The 27,752-nt window shown below is 54.1% G+C and overlaps 2 protein-coding genes across 2 annotated transcripts; both read left to right on the forward strand.

Annotated features, from left to right (window-relative positions):
• Positions 1 to 2,565: 2,565 nt before the first annotated feature.
• Dact3 (dishevelled binding antagonist of beta catenin 3) lies at positions 2,566 to 13,200 on the forward strand. The gene is given in 5 exon segments (XM_036205357.1): positions 2,566 to 2,889; positions 9,741 to 9,837; positions 9,950 to 10,102; positions 11,798 to 12,936; positions 12,938 to 13,200. Coding segments are annotated over 5 exon segments (1,830 nt in total). The 5' UTR covers positions 2,566 to 2,640; the 3' UTR covers positions 13,130 to 13,200.
• Positions 13,201 to 22,120: 8,920 nt separating this feature from the next.
• On the forward strand, positions 22,121 to 23,970 carry Gng8 (G protein subunit gamma 8). The gene is made up of 4 exons (XM_036179916.1): positions 22,121 to 22,163; positions 23,227 to 23,312; positions 23,536 to 23,697; positions 23,916 to 23,970. The coding sequence occupies exons 2-3, from the start codon at positions 23,229 to 23,231 to the stop codon at positions 23,662 to 23,664; spliced, it is 213 nt and encodes a 70-aa protein (XP_036035809.1). The 5' UTR covers positions 22,121 to 22,163; positions 23,227 to 23,228; the 3' UTR covers positions 23,665 to 23,697; positions 23,916 to 23,970.
• Positions 23,971 to 27,752: the final 3,782 nt, after the last annotated feature.

Here is a 27,752-nt window from a genome sequence, read left to right on the forward strand (position 1 = left end):
CCTTGAACTCACAGATATCCACCTGCCTCTGCCTCTCCAGGGTTGGAATTAAAGGTATGCGCCATCATGCTGTCCTTTTCAACTTTGGACCCCTGCCCAGTCCTCCAGTTGCTTGGTTACCCCTGACTTTTGGCCTTCAACCCTCCACAGCTGTGAACTGAGGGTTCATCTGAACAGGATTATTCGTTTATTATTCGTTACTATTGTAGTACTGGGGATTGAAACCAGTACATGGCACATTCTGGGCAAAGGGCTCTACTTTGGAACCACGCCCCCTAGCCCCTCACTGGTGGATTCTAGATAAATTCTCTACCACTGAGCCTCATGCCCTGTCTTCGTTTTGTTTGGCCTTGCTACGTAGCCCAGGCTAGCCTGGACCTGCAGATCTTCCTGTCTCATCATTTAGAACACTGGGGTAAAGGCCCAAGCACCACACTTGGAACCGTGCGAATGTTTTGTTTGTTTGTTTGTTTTTGAGACGAGGTTTCTCTGTGTAGCTCTGGCTGTTCTGGAACTCACCATGTAGACCAGGCTGACCTTAAACTCACAGAGATCCGCCTCCCAAGAGCTAGGATTAAAGGCTTGCACCACCACTGCCTGTCGAAATAGTTTTAAGGTCTAATTTTATTTATGTATGGTGTCTTATCTTACATAAGTTCTAATTAAATTATGTGGATGCCATGTGTCTTTCTCTAGAGTGCAGTTTCCTGAGGTGACCAGAAGAGGGCACCAGGTCCACCAAGGCTGGAGTTACAAGGGGCTGTGAGCCTTTTTTCACATGTGTGTCAGGAACTGAACCTAGGTTTTCTGGACCAGCAGGAAGCACTCTTGATCCTCTGAGTCATCTTTTCAGCCCCAGTGCTGGGATTACAGGCACAAACCACTATGCTCAGGACTCACTTCTTTATGAGTGGTAGAAGCCATGCTCCAAAAAAGTTAATAAACAGGGCCATGTGTGGTGGCCCACACCTTTAACGTAAGCACTTCATGTGTGTGCGCTGGTCTTTCTAAGTGAAGGCCAGCCTAGTCTACATAGTGAGTTCCAGGCCAGCAGGGTGAGACTCTCAAAACGCAAAAACAAAACCTAATAATGTCATTTAACATTCAGAATAACTCTCTGGGACACAGATAAAGAAAAGAAGACATACGTTTCCTGACGCTACTCAGCCTTAGAGTGGCGGTGCCGAGATTCATCATATACTGCTCGCTTACTGCAGGGGAGATCATAAAAGATGGAAGGTTTCACACTACTTTTTTCTTCTTCTGACAGGCTCTCTTTGTTAGCCCAGACTGGCCTCGAACTCACAGTGATTCTCCTGCCCCAGCTTCCCTCACAGATCTGAGTTTTGTTTTTGTGCTTTGAGACAGGGTTTCTCCGTGTAGCCCTGGCTGTCCTGGAACTCTATAGACCAAGCTAGCTTCGAACTCACAGAGATCCGCCTGCCTCTGCCTCCCCAGTGCTGGGATTATGGCCTGCGCCACCACTGCCATCTTTTAAGAAGTCCAAGGTCCGTCTGGGAAATGGGTTGTTTGACACACTGGGTGTAGTGACACAGGCTGGCCGCCTGAGGGGGCGCTAGCCCAGCGAGGGGAGCCTTGCAAAGCAGAGAGGCTCAGGCTCAGGACCACAGAATGTTGAGAACAGAGCGTCTCAGAAGACTGAGAACAAAGCCTTTTAGAACCGGGAACAAAAGCCCCTGCCTTCTCAGACTGGTGGAACTCACAGCCCCACAGCACCTGGGAGACAAAAGACCTCAGATTCTTTTCTGGGCATATCATAGAATATTTCACCCAGGGTCTTGTAATTCCAGGAGCGTGTTGTTTTAATGAGCTAGAAACCCGCTGTGTAATCAGACTAGTTTGGAATTCACTCTGTAGCTCAGGCTGGCCTCGAACTCTCAATTCTCCTTCTCCCTTAGCCTCCCCCGTGATGGAATCACAGAGCCGGTTTGAAACCCCGTCCTGCTTAAAAGCATAATCGTATCGTAAGATGTCCACTTCTTTCTACTTCTGGGAAAGCTTCCTGGGAGAGGAGGCGTGATCCGGATTGCATCCTCGCTGATGAGTCTCCTTCTGCGCAGACTCAGAAGCTGAAAGTTCGGGATGGGCGGCAGGAGCAGCTGCGGAGCTGTCACGTGGACCCAATCTCTATTTATAGACTACCCTTCCCCTCTACCCGGACAGTCCAATAGCAGCTAGAGCTCGCCTGCAAGAGGGCGGGACCAGCTCCAGAATCCGAGCGACTGACACCAATGGAATTGGAGCAAGGGCGGGCTTGTTTAATTGTGACGTTAAAGGGCGTGGCCACAGCGCCTCAGTCCGTGCACAAAGGGGCGTGGCGAGTCTGCCCCCCCCCCCCCCCGCCGTAGGTAGTCGCGAGCATGCGTTGTGGGGGCGGGGAGGGGCGGGACGGAGCGTCCGTGTCAGGGAGGGCAGCAACCAATAGACGGCAGTTGTTGTGCAGCCGGGGGCGTGGTCATGTAGATGAGGCGCGGGTGGGCGGCCCAATGGGCGGGCGCCTATGCAGATGAGACGGTGACAGCCCGGCCAGCGGGCGGGCGGGCTGCTGGGGCGGGGAGGTGGGACCGGCGAGAGGGGCGGCCGTGGGGCCCGGCCGGGCTGGGGCGGGGGGCCGCAGCCATGATCCGGGCCTTCTCGTTCCCGGTGAGCCCGGAGCGGGGTCGGCTGCGGGGATGGTTGGAAGGCAGCCTGGCCGGGCTCTGCGAGTTGCACTGGCTCCGAGAGAGGCAGGAGTACCGCGTGCAGCAGGCGCTGCGGCTGGCCCAGCCCGGGATGGGGGGCGCCGAGGCCGAGGACGAGGAGGACGCCGAGGAGGACGAGGATGCGGCAGCGGCGCGCAGGGCCGCGGCGGCCCTGGAGGAGCAGCTGGTGAGGGGTCTCCTGTCCGTGCATCCATCCGTGCATCCCTCCCTCCCCCATCCGTGTGTCTGTCTGTCCATCTCGGTGGTATGCTCAGAACACGGGTCCTAGGGTAGGGGAGCAGGCAAGGGAAAAGGACGAGAGGTAAGACTGGAGACCTCCCCCACCCCCAAATCGAGCTGATGGAGAGGATGCACGGCCTCCACTGGACCCTCTGCATGGACCCTGTTAAGCATTCTAGACGCCCAGAGGATGTCAAACGGAACACTCAGCTTCTTACAGTCTCCTCATCTCATGAGGGGTTGAGAGTCCCCATCTTACAGAGAAAGAAACTGAGGCTTAGAGGCAGGAAGAGACTCACCCAAGGTCACACAGCCGGCATTCACACATAACCTCCCTCTGGGCCCCCGCTACCCAGGCTCCATCTTTCCTTAAGTCCCCGGGAGTGCTTGGAGATCCCTGGAGGGGGCGGGGTGGGGGAAGGGGAATCTTCGGGCCTCTGGAGGGAGGGACCCACTGCTGAGAAGACGCTCACAGCCCCTGAGGCCCCCCAGGGGCATTTTGATCAACCCGATGACTCTTCTCTCTTCTGCTTGGTCCCATGCCTCAGTAACGTAAGCGGAGGCCAGGTGGAAGTAGCTGGGGGGGGGGGGGGGGGGCGGTGTCAGACTCTTCGGGGCGGTCTAACCATGACTTCCAAATTGGAAAGGCCCCAGCTTTCTCTCCCTCCCCATATCACTCCTTGAGTCTGGAGACCCTTTCCGGTGTCCCTCCTACCTTCCCATACCACAGCATCTCTGTTTGCTTTTCTTAACCCTGTCCCTGTCTCTATGGTCTTCCCAGACCTGCTTAGCATCCCAAACCAGGGTATCTCAGAGATGGGGCCGTGGTCTGGCCCTAGACTCTCGGTGTTTTTCTCTCCGCACGGTCTCCATCTCTCTTCCCTTCCCCCAGCCCACTCCCCTGGCCCCTCCAGGTCCCCTAAGCCTCTGTGTGTGTACGTGTGTGTGTACATGTGTGTGGTCAGAGCTTCCCGTTTAGGGAAACCTGAGCCGAGGCTGTGGGGGTGGGGAGGGGGCTCTGGCTGTTGCTGACCTCGGCTGCCCCTCTCCCCACATGGGAAGTGGGGAGAGGGGCCGAGGCCAGACGCCCAGCCCCACCCCCACCGGCCTGACGGTGCAGGGAGTGGGACCTTACATTCTTCTCGAAGCAGAAACAGCTGTGGGAGGCCCCGCCCCCTCTCCCAAAGTTACAGACGGGGAGGGGGGGCTTCAGCCGCTCCCCCCCCCCGCCCGAAACTGCCTGGGCTTTGCCAGACCCCACCATCCCACTAGGAGAGGGAGGGAGGGAGAAGGCACCACAGCTTACCAGTAGTGGCCAGGCCTCTCTCCCTCCTCTACCCTCACCTTCTATGTGTCTGTTTGCTTTGCTGCCTCACGCCTCCCTGCTGGCATGAGGTGGTGATGGAAGAGAGGACTGTCCCCTCACACTCCACCCCTTCCCCACTGTCAGCAGTCAAGGCTCGACCCAGCCTCAAAGAGGAGGCGGTGGCGGACTGGGGCAGGAGCCTGGCTGGTGGAGGAATAGAAAAGAGCTAAATATAAGCATATCTGGTGTTGAGGGTTCCTGGGTCTTTCTGAAGAGGGAATGGGGACACCTCTGATCCCAGAACCCTTGTCTTAGGAGGGGTTCATCTCCCATCCATCTCTCAGAAACACACTCCCTTTGAAGCAAGAAAAACCGAAGTTAGACTTGGTGACTCTGCTAGACATGCTGTGGTCATGCCAAGTAAAGAGTAGAGACATTTCAGAAGAGAGAGGCCTGGAGATTGCGTGTGGACGGGTCCTGTTTGCTCCTAGGGAGGAAAAAGATCCCATCCAGCAAGGAGGACTTGAGTTAGACTTGCAGAAGGACTTCTTAACACAGATGAAAGGGCACTGGAATGTGAAGAGAGAAAAAAGATATGGGGAAATCTGGGCAAAGGAGTCTCTCAAGACATCAGGCCACTTAAAGATGAAGGAACTCGGGCTGTCTGTTCCCCCAATTCTTGACTCTTCCCTCTAGTGGAAAAACTGAAATAAGAGTTGTGGAATTTATCCTCCCCACCAAAAAAAAATCCATCATGTAACATATTTTTAATTATGCACGCAGTATTTGAAGTTATTCCTTGAGAGGTGCCCTGAGCTTCCTTGTGACAATGTAGGCCGGCATTTATGAAGCGCTGGAAAAGAACTTCTCTTTTCATTCACTTTAGCCCTTCCAGCGAGCTTATGAAAGACCTGGTTGTACGTTGCCTATGTTTCAGATGAGGACAGTGAAGCCCAGAGCGGTGAAGACACCACCTAAGGTCTCACAGCTGGCCAGTGCAAGAGATCTGAATCTTGAGTTGGAATCTTGGCTACTGGGTACCAAGTCACACCTTCAATATTTCATTGGCCTGTACAGTGCCCCTCACCTCTCTGATCCCCTGTGTTCAGAAGGCCACTATCATTTGACCTTGGCTTCAGTCCATCCTGACAGTTTATATATCAGGAAAGAAATGGAGAGCACCCGGCAAAGCTTTCCTTTTTTATTTACCAGTACAGGGGCTGGAACTAAGGGTTAAGCACAGGCTAGGCAAGTGCTGTACTCCTGAGCCACACCCCCAGCCCCTCACTGGGGGATTCTAGGCAGGGGCTCTACCACTGAGCCACACCCCAGCCCCTCACTGGGGGATTCTAGGCAGGGGCTCTACCACTGAGCCACACCCCAGCCCCTCACTGGGGGATTCTAGGCAGGGGCTCTACCACTGACCACACCCCAGCCCCTCACTGGGGGATTCTAGGCAGGGGCTCTACCACTGACCACACCCCAGCCCCTCCCTGGGGGATTTTAGGCAGGGGTTATACCACTGAGTTAAACCCCAGCCCCTCACTGGGGGATTCTAGGCAGGGGTTCTACCACTGAGCCACACCCCAGCCCCTCACTGGGGGATTCTAGGCAGGGGCTCTACCACTGAGCTATGTCCCCACCCTCTTTTTTGTTTGTTTTTAGTTTAGTTTTGGTTTGGTTCGGATTTTGAGACAAGGCCTCACTATGTGGCCCTGGTTGGCCCAGAACTCACAGGGATCCACCTGCCTCAGCTACCTTGTCTAGCCCTAGCCCTCTTTCTGAGACTGGATTTCTTTATGATTCCCAGACAGGCTTTGAACTTTGTATACTCCTGGCTCTGCCTCCCAGAGCACTGAATTATCTCAAACCCCACCCCTGGCCTGCCGCAAAGGTTTTGCTGTTTTATAAAATCCCAGTTCCTTGGGTGAGGTCCCAAGGCATTGCTCAGGGTCTCCAAAATATGGCCAGAGTAGACACAATATGTGGAAATTGTTCGACATGCAAATTTTGGAGTTCCAATCCAGGTGTATCCAGAAGCTCTCAAGCTGGGGCTCAGTAACTTTGGTTTTTACAGACCCTCCAGGTTCCGTCAGGCTTAATACCCTTGCCAACTCCCATCAGCAGTGGCTTGCATATGGAAAGGTGGCCCCATAAGATTGTGTCATCACTGTGTGTGATGGTGCTTACCTCTCATACGAGCACTTGAGAGCACTTGGGAGGTGAAGGCAGGAAGATTGGGCTTTCAAAGTTATTCTTGGCTGGCCAGGGCGGTGGTGGTGCACGCCTTTAATCCCAGCACTCGAGAGGCAGAGGCAGGTGGATCTCTGTGAGTTTGATGCCAGTCTGGGCTACCAAGTGAGTTCCAGGAAAGGAGCAAAGCTACACAGAGAAACCCTGTCTTGGGGAAAAAAGTTATCCTTGGCTATGTGGGGAATCCAAGGTCAGCCTGGGTTACCTGAGACTGTCTCCAACCCCCAAAAGGATTGCTGCCTAATGGGCATTGCACCCAATGCCCCCATCATGATGGAGTCACAGGACACATTCCTCTGAATGTGTCCCCGTGACTGTGAATCTGATGCCTCCCTCCCCTGCACGTTCCTTTTCTGCTCAGCACTGTGTTTTAGTGACAGCTCTACAGGGGGGAAAAAAAAATCAATCTTCGTCCATCTTCACAGCTGTATAGTACTCCACCACAAGCATAGGCATAGAAATTTCCTAAGTGCTAAGCCTGGGGGAGAAGAGTGGCACTGGGAACAAAACAGTCAGAAACCTCTGCCCTGGTGAGAAATCACTTCCTAGAGAGAGATATGATAGTTGAACAAGTGACACTCTGATATATATTTTAAAATCAGGAGCGGGGAGAAAGGGCAGTGGTGACAGCATGCAGAATGGTAAAGAAACTCTTTTAGAAAGGTGGGGGGTGGGGGATCACATTAGAAAATACCGGGCATTAGGAAGGCGTGGGGGCAGAAGCACAGAGCTCATGCTCCTTGAGCGAACCCCGGGCCAGGCAGCCTGCCAGTCGGGTCCACTTGGAACATGACACAGGTCACTGTTGATGGCAGCCTGTGTTGTTTGTTGTTGTTGTTTTTCCCCAGACACTTCCGCATACTGTGTGCATGGACTTCTATTTTAGGTTTTGCTCACAGTTAATTGACTGGGCCATGGGCATGTGCACATACCCAGAGTAGGAGCCTCCAACTGGAGGCTTTTGTTGACGCGGACAGGACCACATGGGGGCTTCTGTTCAGGGAGCGGAGGGCAGGCCTGGAGGAGTCAAGGGCGGTGTGTGTGTGGAGGGGGTGGGCTGTGGCTGCTGCCCAGAGCCAGGCCAGTCTTTCTGCCTTAAATAGGCAGGGCTGGGTGCTGGTCCCGCCCTCCCGCCAGCGGCCAGACAAGCCGCTTTTGTCTGAGGGTCAACCGTCTGCCCCTGGCAGCCGCTACCTCTGGTCTCACTTGGTCCCCTGTGAGACATTCCCTGGCCCTGCCTCAGTGCCTTCCAAATAAGATAAAATTCTGGGTTTTTTTTTTAATTGTGGAGACAGGGTCTTGTGCCCAGGCTGCCATCAGACTCACTAGGCAGCCAAGGATGGCTTGAACTCCTTGTCCTCCTGCCTCTAATCAGCGCAAGGACTAAGGTCTGTGCCACCACCCCAGTTTTATGCAAGACTAGGGACTAAGCCCAGAGTTTCCCGCTAGGCAATCACTCCTCCAACTCAGCTCCACCCCCACCCCAGTCCTGGTTGTCTTGGTCTCTGATCACTGCAGTAGCCACCAGTAAGGCTGGACTTGCAGAGGACTTCCAGGACCGACAAAGGGTGTGATTCTTGGGGGACGGGGGGGGGGGGGGGGGGGGGGGGGGGGGGGGGGCAATGAGGCGTGTGAATTATGCGGCATGTTTTTGTTTTCTTTTCTTTCCTTTTGGGGGGTTTTGAGACAGGGTTTCTTTGTGCAGCCTTGTCTGTCCTAGGACTAGCTCTGTGGACCTGGCTGGCCTAGTGCTGGGATTAAAGGCACGTGGCCACCACTGCCTGGCCATGCTGCATGTGCTTTGTATGAGGTAGCCAGTCTACAGCAGGAAGCAGTAAGAGGACACTTCCATAAGAACTTCATTTTGGTAATAAGGGTCCATGCCAGGGAAAGTGAAGTACCTAAGAAGGGTCCTGTGGCCACCCTTGGATCTGCCTGCTCCTGGACACCCCCCTGTTAGTACTGGACTCTCCCGAAACAAGAAGACCTGTCATAAAAAGATACAGCCCAAGCGTAGTGTGTCACCACCAGCAACATCCGACTCAAAACATACAGGCAGAAAAGTCGTGAGTTCAAGTTCATGCTCCCCCGCAAGGCAAGTTTGAGGCCAGTCTGGGCTCTGTGAGAAGGAGGGTCTGCTAGGAAGGTGTCTCGGTTAGGTTCCTGACACTTGGGCATGAAGACCTGAGTTTGAATCCCCAGTACCCACATAAGAAGCTGGGTAAAAGGCTTGGTAAGACTGATCCCTTGTACTAAAGTGGCAGAGTCAGGAGGATTGTGGGCTCATCAGAGCCGGGCTGGCTGGCCTAAGCAGGTGAGACTTTGCCTCAAAAAAATAAGGTGGGTGAGGTTGAGGATTTAGCGCGGTGGTAGAGCGTTTGCCTAGCAAGCACAAGGCCCTGGGTTCAGTCCTCAGCTCCAAAAAAATACAAAATAAAAATAAAAATAAAGTGAAGTCAGCCAGCAGTGGCACACAGCTTTAATCCCAGCACTCAGGAGGCAGAGGCAGGCGGATCCAGGAAAGGCGCAAAGCTACACAGAGAAACCCTGTCTCGAAAAACCAAATAATAATAATAATAATAATAATAATAATAATAATAATAATAGTGAGGGAACCAGGCATCAGTGGCACACAAATTTAATCCCAGCACTTGGGAGGCAGAAGCAGGATCTCTGTGAGTTCGAGGTCTGCTTGGTCTACAGAGTGAGTTCCAGGACAGCCAGGACTACATACATAGAGACCCTGTCTCAAAAAACCAAAATAATAATAATAATATAATAAAATTAATAAAGACAAGCATGGTGGTGCCTTTAATCCCAGCACTGGAGTTGAGGAGAGGCAGAGGCAGGAGGATCTCTGTGAGTTCAAGGCCAGGCTGGTCTACAGAGTGAGTTCCAGGACAGGCAGGGCTGCATAGGAAGACTCTGTCTCAAAACACACAAAGGCAAAACAAGGACATGAAGTGTGACCGGAAGAGGAATATTCGAAGAGGGTTTAGGGAGCTGTGACCATAGATGGGGGCATAGCTAAGAGAGAATGGACAAAGGACAGGTCCTGAAGTCTCAGCACACAGATGGGGCTACAGCGTGAAGGCTGAAAGTTAACAGAAGAACTTCCTCACGGGGACGAGGGACAGAGAGCTGGCGTTTCCACGTGGATCTCTGCCAGGAGCTCATGAACAGCAGCAGGCTGGTGGGCTCTGGAGCCTCCTGACCACTCTGTTCTCCCTGTGCTTTAGGAAGCCCTGCCTGGGCTCATCTGGGACCTGGGCCAGCAGCTGGGAGACCTGAGTCTGGAGTCTGGGGGCCTGGACCAGGAGAGTGGGCGCAGCTCAGGTGAGAATGGGGGCAGGGCAGGGGTCTCTAGGCCACCCCAGTCTTTCCCAGACCCACCTCTTCTTTCCCCACCCCAGCTCCCTAATTGATTCAGCTTCTCCCTGGAATCCAGGCTTCTATGAAGACCCCAGTTCTACAGGAGGCCCCGATTCACCACCCTCTACCTTCTGTGGGGACAGTGGCTTCTCCGGATCTGGCTCCTATGGACGCCTGGGTCCCTCGGACCCCCGGGGCATCTATGCCAGTGAGAGACCCAAGTCCCTAGGTAAGGTGGGTGGGGTGGGGCCTTGTGGCAGTCAGAAGATGGCTTTGAGCATAAAATGGAGTCCACTTTAGACTCTCAGTCCTGGCTGGGACCTCCAGTCTTAGTGTGTTCAGCATCTTTCTTAAGGACTTTTGTTTAGGCTTCTGTTTAATGGGGGCCTAAGAGTGTCTACATTGGCCAGGCATTTCAGTGCATGCCTTAATCCTACCACTGGGGAGGCAGAGGCAGGCAGATCTCTGTGGGTTCAAGGCCAGCCTGGTCTACATAGTGAGTTCCAGCCCAGTGAGGGTCCATTAAATTTCTTTCTTTCTTTCTTTCTTTCTATCTATTCTTTCTTTCTTTCTTTCTTTCTTTCTTTCTTTCTTTCTTTCTTTCTCTTCCTTCCTTCCTTCCTTCCTCCCTTTTCTTCCTTTCTTCCTTCTTTCCTTTCTATTTTTTTTTTGAGACAGGGTCTCTCTCTGTAGCCCTGGCTGTCCTGGAACTCACCTATAGACCAAGCTGGCCTCGAACTCACAGAGATCCACCTGCCTCTGCCTCTTCAATGATGGGATTAAAGGCGTGCACCACCAAACCCAGCCTCAAGAGGGAATTGGTTTTAGAAAATATGGACAATGAAGGCCTCGATGAGACTCTGACATTAGAGAAATGATATCCTAAAGAACAGGCCAGGAAGCAGAAGTCACAGGTGGCCCTGAGGTGAGGCCAGAGCATGGCAATTCCAGGCATCTAGGAGGTCAATATGACTGCAGATATAAGAATACAAATGTTAAGGGTTAGCTGTGGTGTGAGGGAGGTCAGAGCAAGGGGTGAGGTCTTGAGGGGATTTTATCATGAACCATATAGAAGGGAATGAGTGAGGCAAGGTCTTCAGGGAGATGGAGAGAGAGAGAGAGAGATTTCTCTATCCAGGCTAAGTCAGAAAAGCCTTGCATTTTGTTTGTTTGTTTGTTTGTTTTTCAAGACAGGGTTTCTCTGTGTAGTTTTGATGCTTGTCCTGGATCTCGCTCTGAAGCCCAGGCTGGCCTCGAACCCACAGAGATCCACCTGGCTCTGCCTCCCGAGTGCTGGGGTTAAAGGCGTGCGCCACCACTGCCCAGCGAAAAGCCTTGATTTTATTGTGTTCTGATGAAACAAGGTCTCACTATGTAGCTCTGGCTGGCCTCAAACCTGCAGCAATTCTCCTGCCTCAGTCTTCCAAGTGTTGAGATTACAGATGTGGGCCACCGTACTCAGCTTAATTATTATTGTTGTTGTTTGTTTGAGGCAGGCTGAATGTGGCCCAGGATGGCCACTAACTTACTATGTAGCCGAAGGCGACCTTAAATTCCTGATCCTACCTGCATCTGCCCAGTGCTGAGACTAAACTCTTGTACCACTATGGCCATCTTGGGTTTGGGTTTATTTTGGGGGGAGGAGCGGTTGTTTTGAGGTAAGGTCTCATGGTAAGCTCGGGTTGGCCTCCAACGTGTTAAGTAGCTGAGAGTGGCCTCCACCTCCTCAGTCCTGGGATGGATCACAGAGGTGCACCACCAAGTCCATTATTTATTTATCTATTTATTTTACACTATTAGATTGCTACATAGCTCAGGCTGGCTCGGAACTGGAGGCAATCCTCCTGCCTCAGCTGCTTCAGTTTTAGGCTAAGAAAGGCCTTTGAGTGCCCCTCCTCTCCCTTCCTCTGTCTCTGTCCCGCAGGTGACGCCAGTCCCAGCGCTCCGGAGTCGGTGGGCCCCCGGGCTGCGGTGCCTCGCTCCTTCTCAGCTCCCTACCCGACAGCAGCGGGCGCCGAGGCCTGCTCCTCCGCGGAGAGGCGTGCACGAGCGGGGCCCTTCCTGACGCCCAGCCCGCTGCACGCCGTGGCACTGCGCAGCCCACGGCCGAGCGGACGCGCGCCCTGCGGCTCCCCCGACGGGGCGGCCGGCCGGCCCCTGGACGGCTACATCTCGGCGCTCCTGCGCAGGCGCCGCCGCCGGGGGGCGGGCCAACCGCGTACGAGTCCCGGAGGCGCGGACGGGGGCGCGCGGCGCCAGAACGGCGCGCGCCCGCGGCCGCCCGAGGCGTCCCCGCCCCCCGGGGGCGCGCGACCCGCGCGGGAGCCGTCGACGGAGCGCGCCTGTGTCACGGCGTGGGAGGCGGAGGTTGCACCCGAACCCGCGCCTCCAGCCGCCGCGTCGCCGCCCTCCAGCCCGGCTGAGGGCCGCCTCGTGAAGGCGCAGTACATCCCGGGCGCGCCTGCGGCCTCCAGGGGCCTGCCGGGCCGCGCGGCGCGCCGCCGGGCCCCGCCGCTCACGCGAGGTCGCAGCGTGGAGCAGTCCCCGCCGAGGGAGAGGCCACGTGCTGCGGGCCGCCGGGGCCGCCTGGCCGAGCCGTCGGGGCGCCGGGGATCACCGAGGGCGCGGAAAGCGGCGCGCTCGCAGTCCGAGACCAGTCTGCTGGGCCGCGCGCATGCCGCCCCGCCGCCCAAGTACCCCACGGCCGAGCGCGACGACCCCCGGCCGCCCCGCCCCCGGCGCGGCCCCGCGCCCGCACCCACCGTCCAGGCCTGCCGTCGGTGGCGCTCCACCGCGGAGATCGACGCGCCCGACAGCCGGCGCGCCCGCGCCCGCGCGCCCGCGCCGCGCGGCCCCGCGCCCTCCCCGTCCGCGCCCTCGCGCCGGCTACTGTATGGCTGCGCGGGCAGCGACTCCGAGTGCTCGGCGGTAGGGCGGCCCGTGCCGCTAGGCCGTCGGATGCCGTCGGCGTGCGGCCCCGGAGGTTACGGCGAGAGCGAGTCGAGCGCCAGCGAGGGCGAGTCACCCGCCTTCAGCTCGGCCTCCAGCGACTCCGACGGCAGCGGGAGGCCTCGTGTGGCCTCAGCAGCTGGTGGCGGCCGCCGGAGCCTCGCCGTCGGGGCCCGGGGGTGCGGCGGGTGTTGCGACCCCCGCGGGCCCCGCCAAGGTCTTCGTGAAGATCAAGGCATCGCACGCGCTGAAGAAGAAGATCCTGCGTTTCAGATCCGGTTCTCTGAAGGTCATGACGACTGTGTGAGTTGGGGGGCGATGCGCTTGGGATCCACGCCCATGGCCTCTGCACCCCCACACTTCTCATCCTCGACCCCCTCCACACCCACCTTCCAAAGACCACCGGTTTTCTCTGCTTCCAAAGACCCTCCTCACTCACTGCCCGCTGTCCATAGCCGTCCTGGAGAGGCTGCCCCTCTCCCCCCATTTGAGAGGCGCTCAGATTGTCCCAGTACAGTTGTTTTTCAAAGCCGTGAACCAGAAAGTGCCCCTCCGTGGGCCTCGCTCTCCCCATCTGTACAATGGATGTCCATGTATGCAAAAGCAGTAATTCCGTTCGGGTTCCCTCTACCCCCCGTTTTAGTTTAAACGCTTAGTCTGCTCCCTCTCCGTTTCTCTCATAGAGCTTTCTCAGCCCTCTTTTCCTTGCCCAGATTGGGCTCCCTTCTCATTCACAAAGTGCCCCCTCCATGTCCCTGGACCCTTAGGATATCCCCTGGGGCCCCCGGGTCAGAGACTCTGACTCAGGTTATGCCTGCAGAGTGCCCTGGAAAAAGTGGCACCGTCTTAGGGCCTTTGAGGGTCAGGTAGGAGTTGCCAACACCTGGAAAGGACTCTTTCTGCTCCATCCCTGGACAGTTATGGAGGATTGGGAGGTTAGAGAGAGGAAGATGGTTTCAATCTCGTGCCTCTCCCCACGGAGAGTGGGGGAAGCTTAATGACCCTCAGCTGTTCCAATCCAGTGGGTTTTTTATTTTTTATTTTGATTTAAAACAATTACTGTATTTATTATGACAATGGTGACTCCCGGTGCATGGGGGGCCAGAGTCTGTGTGTTTCTCTAACCTCTTTGTAAATAAATGCACAGTGTTACATATTCCCTGGATTCTTGTTCCCTGTTAAAATGAGAGATGTGGCCTTTTTTCTTCCAACCGCCATCCGTGGAGCACCTTCAGTTTGCTGTGGAACCAGCAAGGTGCAGAGCCAGGTGGCAAGTCCCAGGTGGGATTTCAACATCACTTCATGACCGCTGACTGTGCCTTTGGTGACTGACCTTTGAGTTGTATTTGGGCGGCCTTATGTTTTCGTAAAAATGGCAAGTCATCGAGAGCAGGGCTGGGGGTGGCTTGGGGGATCAAGGGCTTCCGGTACAGGTGTGAGGCCCTGAGTGCAGGTCCTCAGAACCCTTGGAAAGCCCCACCTAGTGACTCCAGCATGTTTACAGGGACAGTGAGAGGCAGAGACAAGAGACTCCCTGGCAGCTCAAAGGCCAGGCACACTGGTGCATGTAGTGGCAAGTGGAAGCCAAGGACCGACATGCTAGGTTGTCCTCTGCTCCACACTGGTAGCATTGCTTGAGCATACTTCACATATGCACACACACACTGAAATAATTATAAAGAAGTCATCAGGATTAGGGGTTGGGGGTGCTGGAGAGATGGTTCAGAGGTTAAGAGCAGCGGCTGCTCTTCCAGAGGTCCTGAGTTCAATTCCCAGCAACCCCATGGTGGCTCACAGCCATCTATAATGAGATCTGGTCCCCTCTTCTGGCATTCACCAAACATGCAGGCAGAACACTGTGTACATAATAAATAACTAAATCTTTTTTTTTTTTTTTTTTTTTTGAGCTGGGGATCGAACCCAGGGCCTTGCACTTGCTAGGCGAGCACTCTACCACTGAGCTAATTCCCCAACCCCTAAATAACTAAATCTTTAAAAAAAAAAAAAAAAAAAAGATTAGGGGTTGGGAAGTTCACTGCTGTGCAAGCATAAGGACCTGAGTTTGGAGTTTGGATCATTAACACTCATGTAGAAGCCAGGCATGGTGGGAAAAGCTAGGGAGATAGAGGTGGGCACATCTCTATGAGCGCCAGGCCAGCCTAGGCTACATAGTGAGCTCCAGGCCTCCTGGGCTACATAGTGAGCACAGGCCTCCTGGGCTACATAGCCCTGTCTCAAAATAACATTTAATAATAAAATGAAAAACAACTGATGTTTTATTGAGACAGGGTTGTCCCTGGGTAGCCCAAGCTGGCTATGAACTTGTTACATACCCCACATTGGCCTGAAGCTGGAGATCCTCCTGCCTCAGCCTCTGGAGTTTGGGACCATAGGCATGTCCCCACTACATCTTGCAGCCATGTTCATTTTGAAAATCTCAGGGGGATGGGAGTGAGGATGTTGGGGTTAATTAGCATGTCTACCAGTCTACTTTTAATTTTACTTTTTGTTGTTGTTTTGAGACAGGATTTCTCTGTTGTATCCCTGGCTGGCCTGGAACTCCCTCTGTGGACCAGGCTGGCCTCGAACTCAGAAATCTGACTGCCTCTGCCTTCTGAGGGCTGGGACTAAAGTGGTGCGCCACCACTACTCTGCTGTTTTTTCTTTTTATTCTTATGTATATGGGGTGTTTTGTCTGCTTGTATACCTGGTGCCCACAGAGGCCGGAAGTTGTCGGATCCCTTGGAATTGAACTCAGGTCCTTGGAAGAGCAGCCAGTGCTCTTAACCACTGAGCCGTCTCTCTAGTCCCTATTTCTCTGCTTTGGCACAGCCTTCTGTGTGGGATGTGGCCCTTGTATTTCTTTTTTTTGCCTGTTCATAGCCTTTGCACATTTTTCTACTGGATGAGCCCAGCAACTATGCCCATTTTATGGATGGGTAAATAGATACCTGGAAAGGGCATCACTAGCCCTTGTCACAGGCCTTAGGACAATCAAGATTCAGAGCCAATCCCCACCTGCTTCCACAGTAGGGAGAAGGGGATGTATGCATCTGTCCAGGTGGGTCCTTGTCCCTTACTGAACTGAGAGAAAAGAGCCCAGGTCTGCCATGCTCTGGAGGACACAGCAGGGAACAAAACAGAGTCCCTGTCCCACTCTAGTGAGGACAGAGGAGACAGGTAATAGGAAATGGAGGGCTGGGCGCAGTGGGTAGAGAGCACTTCATGGATGAAGTCCTGGGCTCCAACTGAGCACCCAGAAACCAGGTGCGGCTGTGTACATCTGTAATCCCAGCACTTGGGAGGTGGAGGCTAGAGGAAGTTCAAGGTCATCCTCAGTTTCCCTAGTGAGTTTGAAGCTAGCCTGGGCTACATGAATCTCATAGGTAGGTAACTAGGTAAGTAGATGGCTGGATGTGTTGTTCCAATTCTTAGATGGTCTTTTAATAAAAAAACCCAGAGTCACATATCAGGGGTGAAAGCTGAAAGATCAGAGAAGCAGAACAGCCAGCCACTCTGTGAAATCCTCAGCCTAAAGAGAGCGAGTTCCTGTTCCCTCACACCTTATCTACCTTTCTCTGCCCTGCCATATTACTCCCTGGGATTAAAGGTGTGTGTGCTTCCCAAGCAAAGGCATAAGAGCTCAAGCACTGGGATTAAAGGTGTGTGCCACCTCTGCCTGACCTCTGTGTCTAATCTAGTGGCTGGCCCTGTCCTCCGATTCTCAGGCAAGTTTATTAGGGTACGCAATATATTACTACAGGGTGGATGTTTAGGGTCTGGGAACTGGAGGTGTGGCTTGGAAATGTGGACCTCTTGCTTAGCAGACACAGGCCATGAGTCTGATCCTCCGCCCTGGGGAGTGGAATGCTGTTATTTTCAAAAGTGGTTGCTTGTAAGGCCCTGGGGACTATTTGTTCCACCCAAGAGGCAGCTGAGGTCAGAAGGGGGAAGGACTTGGCCAGGGTTTTGCAGGTCCTTAGTGATGGTCCAAATGGAAATGGTTATACCGCTCCAAGGCCCCACTGAACTTTTTGCTATTGTTTTGTTTTTTGAGACAAGAGTTTCTCTGTGTAGTTCTGGCTGCCCTGGAACTCTCTCTGTAGGCCAGGTTGGCCTCGAACTCAGAGATCCACCTGCCTCTGCCTCCCAAGTGCCCACTGAACTTTCTGTGTAGCTGAGAATGACCTTGAACTCCTGATTCTCCGGTCTCCCTCTCCCAGGTGGTGGCATCTAGGATTGGAGGTGTATACCACTAAGCATATCTCCCCCCACCTCTCTCTTTGTATGGATGTTTTTGAAATGGGGTCTCACTCACGCTGTAGACAGGCTGGCCTTGAACAGGCAATCCTCCTGCCTCAGCCTTCTGAGGTATTACAGCTGTGCCCATTCCATGCCTGGCCAATGGCCATGTTCTTGACTCCTCCTTCCTCAGCACATCTGCTATACACATCTCTTCCTTGGTGACAGGAAGAAGAGATCTTGGCGCAGGGGTGGGAGTGGCTTAGAAGTTGATAAGGAGCATGGGAAGGGGACAGCAGATAGCCATGGTGGCTTGTGCATATTATCCCAGCATTCAGAAGACAGCAACAGAATTGTTTTGAATTTGAGACCAGGATGGACCACATGGTGAGCTGGCCAGCCTGAGCTACATAGGGACATCCTGTCTCCATATTCCATTCCCTCAAAAGGAGGGACGGTAACATTTGGGCAGCTGTCTAAGGGACATCAGGCTCTGGATAGGTTGGACCCGAAGAGCCTGTGCAAAGGCCCTGGGGTTAAGGCTGTACCTGGCAGATTAAGCAGACAGCATGAAGGCAAAGGGAAAGAGGAGTGAAGAGACACCGGCCATGCTGGGCACTGGGTGGGGCCCTGAAGCCATAGGCAGGCAGGCTGTAAGTATGGAAGACACTGGAGAAACCTGGCCAGAAGAGAAACTTGTTTATCATTTTGCCTGTCAGTTTTTTGTTTTGTTTCATGGGAAGAGTTAAAAGCCCCATTGACATGTAATTTGTACACCCTAAAATCCACCCATGGGAAGTACACAGTCCAGGCCAAGTGTGAAGGTGCCCATTCAAGTGCATGGAAGGCAGACGGAAATCTGAGTTTATGGCCAGCCTGGTCAACATAGTGAGTTCCAGGCTAGCCCCTCACCAGCTTCCTGACATCTCTTCTTGTTCTGGTCCTCTTAAGCTTGCTAGGGGAGCTAGAGAGATGGCTCAGTGGTTAAGAGCACTTGTTCTTGCAGAGGACCCGGGTTCAATTCCCAGCAGCCACATGGTGACTCAAACTATCTACAATTCCAGTTCCAGGGTATCTAACACCATCTTCTGACCTCCACAGACACCAGACATGCATGTTCACAAATATGCATTCAAACAAAACACTCATATTCAAAAATAAAACTAAAAATTAAAAAATAAATAAAAAATGAATTTTGAGGGCCAGAAGAAATGGCTCAGCGGTTAAGAGCACTTTCTGTTCTTGCAGAGGACCTGGGTTCAGTTCCCAGCACCCACAGGGTACCTGCAAGGTGCACATACATACATTCAAGCAAAATACTCATCACATAAATCTTTGAGAAAAATGTTAAGAAATTGCTATGTAGCTAAGGCTGGCCCCATGCTGAATGCTGGAGTTACAGGTATGTGGCACCTATGGTTTCCTGTATTCTAGGGAGCAACTCTACCAACTGAGACACTACGGCCCCAGTCCCCTCTCCCCTTTTTAGGCAGAGTCTCATTCTCTAGCACCAGCTAAGATGGAACTCACTATGTAGTCCAGGCTATCCTGAATTTCCAGTCTTCCAGGCTCATCCTCCTCAGTGCTGGGATTATGGGTACCCTGAGACTTGTTTTAAGACAAAGGCCTTGTAATTTCTCTTCAAGGAACAGGCTGACAGGGTCAGAGGCAAAAGGCCAGATGTGGAAGCCAAGAAAATAGTGAAGCTGGAGGGAGTTTGTGGGAAGAAACTGGGTTCTGGACGTGTTTAAGATGCTTAATACTTCAGGACTTTGAGATGGCTCAGCCGGTTCAAGGCCTTTGTCACCAGCCCGAGGACCTGAGTTCCACCCTGGGATGGCTTCCACACCAAGGCTGTGGCACAGGCACACACCTCCCCATACACACAATAAATAAGTAAAATGTAAATATATTTAATATAAGTATATAATTATATACATATTTAAATAATGGAGAGGCTGCTGAGGTCTGTAGATTAGGAGGGAGCTGGAGATTATCCATTCCGTGTCCATCTGTCCTCCCTCCTCCTTCCTCTAGCCGTTGGTCGGGAGACGGGGTCGTCACCCTGTCTTTCCAGCTTTAAGTAGGCTGGGTTTCCTTCTCAGGGGCACCCTAGGCCAGATCTGGAGATGAAAAACAGCTGCGGGAGGCGCCGGGCCCGGCGCAAGCCCAGGCCCCTCCTAGGCGCCGGCAGACACCGCTGGGCTGGTCGGAGCAGGGGCGGGGGGAGAGGGGGAAGCTCCTTGGCTCCCTCCCCCTCCCGCAGCCCCGGCCCGGGGCCCTTGGCACGTCCGGTGCGCCTGATGCTTTCCAGATGTGAGCCGTGTTCTCCTTCCAACCTGGCCCTGTGCGCCCACGAGGGAGGGGGGCAGGGAGCCAGGGTCCCATACTCCCAGCTCCAAAAAGCTATCAGCGTGGCTCAGGCCTGTCATCCCACCTCCCTAGGGATGGCCGAGGCAAGAGGGTCAAAGCCAAGTTCAAAGCCTGGGGCCACAGAGTGAGCTCCAAGCCAGTCCAGCTCAACTAAAGGAGACTGTCTCAAAATGAGAAAGTAAAGAGGGCCGTGCATGCAGCTCAGCGGCGGTAGAGCTCTTGCATAGCACGTGTGAGACTTTAGATTCAATCCCCAGTCCTGGGGGGCGGGAGCTATCAGAGGCTGATATCTTTCCCGACCAGTGTGGCTTCCCGGTGCAGGCGGTGAAAACCCAACTGGGGTTGAGCTGTCCGCGACAGAGACGCCTCTCCGGACTCCACCTCTTCCCAGGGTTCCAGTATCCCTGCGCGCCAGAAAGGGAAGGAGCGTCAAACCCCGCCCTCACTCTCCTACAGGTCACGCCCCGTCCAACACACCCCTGCAAAACCCCGCCCTTGGCCACACCCACACCACGGCCCCTTTACAGCCCCGCCCCGCCGTGTGGTCCGGTGGGGAAGGTGCCCTCTGTCTCCCTCGTCTCTTGGCGGGCCTGGCTCGGTCTACGAGTCTGTCTCCTCTGACGTCTCCCTGTACCTCCCGTCTGTCCCGCTGCGGTCTCTCTCCGTACTTAGTTCCCTGTCTCTCTCTGCCCCTCTCACCTCTCTCTGAAGTTCTCTGTCCTCTCCCTCCGGTCCCTCACTTCTCTTCCACCTTCGTAGCAACCCATCTCCCCTCTCATCCTTCTCGGGTCGCCCAGATCGCCGGTTTCTATCTTCTGCAAAGCCGGCGGGGATGCCTTGTCTTCGGTGCTTCTGCACGCGCTCCTCCAGCGACTTTGGCTCGAGGGCTCCCCCGTGTGGCCAGCAGTGGGGCCTTGAGGGCGGCGAGGGTGGACGACCAAGCAAGTGATGCTGTGGTGTCCCACGCGACATCCAGGGGTGGTGCGACCCACGCCAGTGTGAGGGCACGCCTCAGAGGTGGTGTGGGACGCCCGGAGATGACGTGTGACCGTGTGACACAGTGAGATTAGGAATGGCAAGGAGCGATTGAGTGGGACTGTCAGAGTGCTACGTGTGTCACTGACCATGGGACTCTGAGGTTATCAGAGAGACTGGGGCACTGTGTGCGGCATGGGGTCTGAGAGAGAAACTCTCTGGAGACTCTCCGTGATGTCAGCTATATGTAAGGGAGTCCGCATGTGTTACAGGAGCGTTGTGAGTCAGGGGGACCCTGGGATACCCAAGTGATGGTATGAACCAGTGATGCAAAAGGGAGGCACAGAGGGGGACCTGGTGTGGCCAACTGTGTGAATGTGAAACGTGTGTCTGCTACACTGGTGGGTCGTGAGGAACTGGGTCGTCACATGTGACGCTGAGAGGTGGGCCTGTGTTTGTGATTGCCTGTGCAAATGTGTGATTGGGGACTCAAAGGTGATGCACAGATAAAACTGGGCGAATGCTGAGTGAGGAAGAGAGAGACCCTGTGTGAGCATGACAAGCATTTGTGATACAGACTGCGAGGCCCAGCCAAGACTATGTACACGACAGTGTGTGTGTGTGTGTGTGTGTGTGTGTGTGTGTGTGTGTGTGAATACACCATTGCATTCAACAATGTATAATATCAAAAGACAGTGTGTGACAGGGGTTACATGTGACTCTTTGTGTATGAGAGAGAAAACTGCATGCCATGTGTGTCAAGAAATTCACCAAGATGGACTGGAGAGATGGCTCAGTGGTTAAGAGCACTGGTTGCTCTTCTGTGGGTCCTGAGTTCAATTCCTCGCACCCACATTGCGGCTCACAACTGTCTATGGAATCTTATGTGCAGGTGTACACACAGACAAGTATACATAAGTAAATAAATCTTTAAAAAAGAAGAAAGTGACCAAGAGAAAACGTGGCCACACACTTTCCACCCTGGAAAGAAAACCATGTGGTCCTGTGTGACAGCAAGCAAGCAAGGGGGTGCTCGGCAGAGCGGCTGAACGAGTTATTGTATGAGATGCTGAGAAAGTGTGGATGGGAACTTCAAGAGAAGCTGAAACTGCACTTGTGGGTGACAACGTAAACATTCGACACTCTGAGATAGGGCACCTGACTGTGCAGCAGTGTAAGCTGCCATTGGCGATGGCGTGCTCTGCTGTGCGAAATCATGAGTGACAGCGACGGGCTAGGTATGTTGAGACCTTTGGTGCTGTGCGTTGTGTTGAGCGCTACAGCACTACTCAGTGACCTGGCAAGGTAGTGAGCATCTCTGTGTGAGTGACTTGAGTCTGTGTACCCCTGGGAGAGTCACTGTGATGCGGTGATGCTGAGGTGACTTGTTTGCGTGTGAAGGAGGGAGAGGCTGCAAGGGACACCCAGGAGAGGCTGATGTGCATAAATATACACACCTAGAGGATCCGTCTTTTCCTGCCAGCGTGAAAGAAAAAGACATGCTGGAAACAAGAGTGACTGAAAAACGGGGGAGAGAGAGAGAGAGAGAGAGCAAAGAAGATACATAGCCAGGAGAGGACCCAGAGAGACAGACCTAGGGCGTGGAGACAGGTGGTGACTAGGAGGAGAAGGAGGCGCTCCTGAGGGGCTGCACCCCAGGGGAGGGGGCGGGGCTGGGAAGGGGACCAGCCGCTGCCTCTCTCAGCCTCTGTCACCCGCCAGTCATCCCAGCCCTGAGCTGCATGCAACAGGTAGGAGGCTCCTGTCCGGGTCCCAGTAGTTGGTTGGTGGCTACCATCTGTCCGGCTGGGATTGAATGAGTGAATGAGTGAATGAAGAAATAAATGACTTTATACTTCCGTGTGCCACCATCGTCCTCCCTGCCCATCTGTCCTTATCCCTCGCCGTCTCTCTCCTCTTTCCTTGTTCCATGTCCCTTCTAACCGTGCTTGCCCCACTCTGTCCGGGCCCCTCCTCTCCTGCTTCCCCATCTCCTCCGTTCACATCCGCTCTGTCCCTCTTTTCTCACGTATCCCCTCCCCTTCCCCCTCTCCCTATCGGCTTTCTTCATCATCTCTCCCCCAATATCTCTATCCCCATCCTCAATCTATTTTCTTTCTCCATCTCTCTTTTTCTTTTTCCGTCTCTCTTTCCGTCACTCTTCTCCCCGCCCCCCTCGCCCCGGCTTTTCCTCTTGTCCCCCTCTCTATCCTCCATGCCCCTCTGCAGAGCTGGCTGAGTTAGCTTGCCCCAAGCCTCTCCCCTGCCTGCTAATGAGCAAGGGAGCCTTTGAGGTAGCCAAGGCTGGGGCGGGGATGGATGGGTCCCTGAGGGTGGCAGAGGGGGCAGCTGCTGCTGAGGCCCTAATGAGGCCCCCTCTGCGCCCCTCCCGCCGAGATCTTAATTCTCAGTTCTCCCTGGAGTCGCTGCTAATTGGCCTGGGGAGGGGCCCCCCCTTCCTGGCTCAAGCTCTATCCCCAGGGGGTGAGGGCACCTGGATCAGTAGATTCTGATCAAGCACCTGTGGCCCTGTCCTTCTGGCCCTGCCTCCTCCACCTGCCTCTCAGTCCCCCCGTCTGTGTCTCCCTCCTTCCTTCCCCGGCCCCTCTGCTCCTCCTTCGGTGGCCTCTTAGTACCCCCATCCGGGCACCTCTCCATCCTCTATGTCTCTAGGACCCCATTCGCTCGCAGTCCCAACCTCTTCCCCTGTTTCCGGGTCGCACCACTGCTTCTCACTACTCCCCGGGGGATCCAGACGTGTTCCAGCCCTCAGTCCCTACTCCTGCGAGGTAATTAACCCCTTTCCTGCTGCAGCCATGTCCAACAACATGGCCAAGATCGCTGAGGCCCGCAAGACGGTGGAGCAGCTGAAGCTGGAAGTGAACATCGATCGCATGAAGGTGCGCGGAGCCTTGGGGGAAATTTTTTCTTGGGGGGGGGGGGGCGGTCTGCGCCAGGCTTTGTTGAGGGCGGAGCCTGGAGCAGAGGCGAGTGCGAGGGTGGGCCTCGGCCGGGGGCGTGGCCAGCCAAGGCGTGGTCAGGACAAGGGGCAGGGATTTGGACGCTCGCCCAGGGACCAAGCCCCTAGGGCGGGTCAACTGCATCTCTGCACCTCGCCTGCAGGTGTCGCAGGCGGCGGCTGAGCTCCTGGCTTTCTGTGAGACGCACGCTAAGGATGACCCACTGGTGACTCCTGTCCCCGCCGCCGAGAACCCCTTCCGCGACAAGCGACTCTTTTGCACCCTGCTCTGAGCCCTCAAGACAGCTTTATCCTCCCCCGCCGAAGTATGAATCCAATAAACTTGGTGACTTGGTGGTGGCTGCACTTTAGGGGTAACCGAGGCACGGGTGGAGCCTGGGGGCCGGCCACCTTTGGTGGAGCCTGCGTCCCTTCTCTTCCTTTCTGAGCGTGTGTGGAGTGTGAGCTGTGTGGATGGCGAAGCACCTGCAGCCCCACAAGAAATGAGTACTCAGCCCTCCCCTTTTTTCATTTCCCCCACCAGCCTGAGAATAGCTGGCTACCTGCAAGATAGCCATTTCACAGCTGAAGGAACTGAGTCAAGGGAGGTCCCCTTCTCAGGCACACAGCTGAGGCTCGATCTTCAAGTTCCCTGTGGCTTCGCTGCCTCATCCCCTGCACTCCCTCCCGGCGGGATTTAGGGGCAATCCGCCCAGGTTTCACATCTTGTTGTGGCTTACTTGGGAAAAAAAAAAAAAAAAAAAAAAAAAAAAAAAAAAAAAAGGTTTATTTCATTTTAATTATGTTTCTGTGTATGTCTGTGTGTGGGTATGTGCGCATGAGTGCGGGTGTCCAGGGAGGCCAGAGGGGCCAGAGGAGAGGGTGTCAGGTACCCTGCGGCTGTAATTCCAGGAATTGTGAGCTGCTCTATGTAGGTGCTGAGAACTGAACTCTGATGCTCTGGAAGAGCAGTATTTGCTCTTAAGCACTGAGCAAACTCTCCAGACACATCCCCTGCCCCCCGCCCCTTTTTTTTTTTTACAGAATCTCATTTCATATCCCTGGCTGGCCTGGAACTAGCTTTGTCATTGAGACAGACCTCGAATTCACAGAGATCCACCTGCTCCTGCCTCCTGAGGGCTGGGATTACAGGCGTGCGCCAGCACATTTGGCTCCCCTCTTCTTATTGAGACGGGGTTCACGGAGTAGCTGGGACTGCAGGGCCCTTTTCCTCTAACTTACTTCTGTCTTCAAGCACCGACCCTGTTCTTAATCCGTCCACTCACCCACACATCCAGGCTTCCAAACTGTCCCTGGGTACCTGCTCTGTGAAAGGTCCTGTCTTAGGCAATGCTGGGGGAGTGTGACTGTGGTAGAGCGAGCCCTGGTTCTGCGGAATCTAGATGCTGGCTTCCATTATTGGCCAGAGCTGAGGGGAGACAGCTCAGGGAGAGAGTTCCTGGCTCAGCTTGGGTGGTGGGGGAAGGGGTTCATAGAGGGGCTGGAACATCTGGGCTGGGGTGCAGGGTTGATAGAATTTGGGGACCTGGATAAGAAAGTCATGTGATTAGGACAGAAGGAACCAATGAAGATAATCATTGACAAGACCCCCCATCCATCCTGCTGTTTTCTTAATTTGGGGTTCTGTGGGCCCCAACTCAGCCATGTTTTTCTTAACTGTGAGGACAGAGGACCCCTGCTCTGCTTCCCAGTGCACCCTCTGGACCAGTGCGTATGTGGCCTGCACTTGTGGTTTGGAGGCTATTTTTGGCCTGGATGATGTTTAAATATGTTCTTGATTTGGTTGTGACACAGAAATGATTCCTCATCAAAGTCCTTATTTCTGGCTTCTCTGAGGGAAATTTTGTTGTTGAGACTGGGTTTCTCTGTGTAGCCCTGGCTGTTCTGGAACTCCCACTGCAGACCAGGCTGGCCTCGAACTCAGAGATCCATTGGCTTCTCTCTGCCTCCCAAGTGCTGGGATTAAAAGCGTGGGCCACCACTGCCAGGCTTTTTTTTTTTTTTTAAACATGGGGTTTTGCTATGCAGCCCAGACTGGCTTCAGACTCACTATCCTCTTGCCTTGGCCCTCAGCATGCCTGTGTGTCAGCATGCCTGGCCTTCCCTGGGATTTTATGAGGCTTCTGGGCTTTCGAGCTGGACAAAGTCCCCACCATGCCCCATAGTGTCCCTGACGTGTGACTCTTCCTTGGGAGGCACACACGGACAAATATGTTTTAATCAATGACAGACAGAAGAAGTGATTGCACGTGAATCTAGCCCCGGGGAACCAATTCGTTTATCGAGGTCACTTACAGGAACATTAGTGACTCAAAGGCGGCCACGTCACTAATAAACCTACCGTGGCTGGTGACTCAGGGAAGCTGTGTCCTTGACGCTCCCACCCCAACGTGAAGGCAGCTTCCCTGAAGGGTCTTCTCCCCACAGCAGCTGTTTACTGCTTGTATAACGACCCGACCTGTAGGGGGGCCTTGTGGGTTCAGTGACTTTCTCAGCTTCCTGCGCCTCCAAGTTTCCAGTGTCTTAGAGGTCTCTCCGGAGGAGAGTGGCTTTGGCGAGAGGAATCACTGTGGAACTGTAGGCTAAGGAATCTGAGTTACCACTCCCCTTGGGGGCTGCTTAAGGACTGGTAGTGGAATAAAAAAGGAAATGTTCCCACTGAAACTATCGAGGGGGCTGGCTAGGGTGATGGCTCAGGTAGTGAGCTGTTTGTCACATGAATGTAAGGGCCTGAATTCAGTCCCTAGCGCTCATGTAAAAAGCTGGGAGCTCGGGGGGGGGGGGGGGGGGGGATGGGTGGAGAGATGGCTCAGTGGTTAAGAGCACTGGCTGCTCTTCCAGAGGTCCTGAGTTCAATTCCCAGCAACCACATGGTGGCTCACAACCATCTGTAATGAGATCTGGCGCCCTCTTCTGGCCTGCAGGCAAGATGCAGGCAGAACACTGTATACATAATAAATAAAACCTTAAAGAAAAAAAAGGGGGGATGGGGCTGGGAATGGTAGAACAAGGTTGTAGTCCCAGACAGGCACAGACATGTTGCCAAGACTCACTGGCCAGGCAGTCTAGCTAAACTGGCAAGCCCTAGGTCTCAGGGAGAGACCCTCTTTCAAAGAAAATTGGAGAGTGGGCAGTGGTGGCTCACACCTTTAATCCTAGCACTTGGGAGGCAGAGCCAGGCAGGTCTTTGTGAGTTCGAGGCCAGCCTGGTCTACAGAGGGAGTGCCAGGACCCTGTCTCAAAACAAAACAAAACAAACAAACAAACAAAAAGGGAAATGGTTCTTGAAGAACAATATCTGAGGTTGTCCTCCAGTCTCCATATGCACACATACATGTGTATATGTGCACCTGCATTCAAACATTTGCTGTGCATACAAGGACATGCTTGCACACCTTCACATGCTTGTATGCATACATGCACACACGAGAGCAACCATGTACCCATGCACACATGAACATACACAACCTTGCATGCACACACACACACACAGGGAAACAACACTTTACTTATTTAGTTCAAAACCACCCATTCCCTCCTCAGACTCCTCTAGACCCCATCCCTTTTCAGAGTCTGTCCTTTTTGCTGATGGAGACTAGACTCTCAGTCTCCTGAAGTGGCTCACTGGCTTTCCTCCCCGGGAGGTCTTGTGTGAGCCTGGCAAGTGCTCTACATTTGCATCGGATGAGGGTCCCCTGGGCCCCAAGTCTGAGCTTCCTGTAGAGTGGAGGCCGAGGCAGCTGTAATTACATCTTGCTCCTGCTCCCACTTCCCAGCCCGCTCCAGCTTGCTTGCATCATGTCTGCGGGAGCCACAAGGGAAAAGGGGGACAGAGAGAGAGCCAAGGATGAGCTGGGGGTGGGGAACGATACCTGGCAGAGAGAGACCAGACTGCAAGCTTCTGGAGTACCATAAACCCAGCCCTTCCTTCACAGCTTAGAACCTGAAGGGATCTGGGCTCCCACGACCACTGAGCCCCCAAATTATTTCAGTTTCTTTCTTCTTACATTTTTAATGTGTGTGTGTGTGTGTGTGTGTGTGTGTGTGTGTGTGTGTGTGTGTGAGAGAGAGAGAGAGGGGGGGGGGGATATGTGGAGGTCAGAGGACAGCTTCTGATGGTTGGTTCTCTTGCTCCTTCACGTGGGTCCTGAGGAACAAAGCTCAAGTCATTAATTAGGCTTGGTGGCAGGCGCCTTTCCCTGCAGAACCATCTCGCTAGCCCGCCCTCCCTCCCTCCCTCCCTCCCTCCCTCCCTCCCTCCCTCCCTCCCTCCCTCCCTTCTTCCTTTCTCGTGTCTTCGTGTCTTCTTTCGACAAGGTCTTGCTTTACAGTGTAGCCCTGGTTGGTCTGGAGCTCGCTC

The sequence above is a fragment of the Onychomys torridus genome, chromosome 1 (assembly GCF_903995425.1).
Source record: "Onychomys torridus chromosome 1, mOncTor1.1, whole genome shotgun sequence".
NCBI classification, from domain to species: Eukaryota; Metazoa; Chordata; class Mammalia; order Rodentia; family Cricetidae; genus Onychomys; species Onychomys torridus.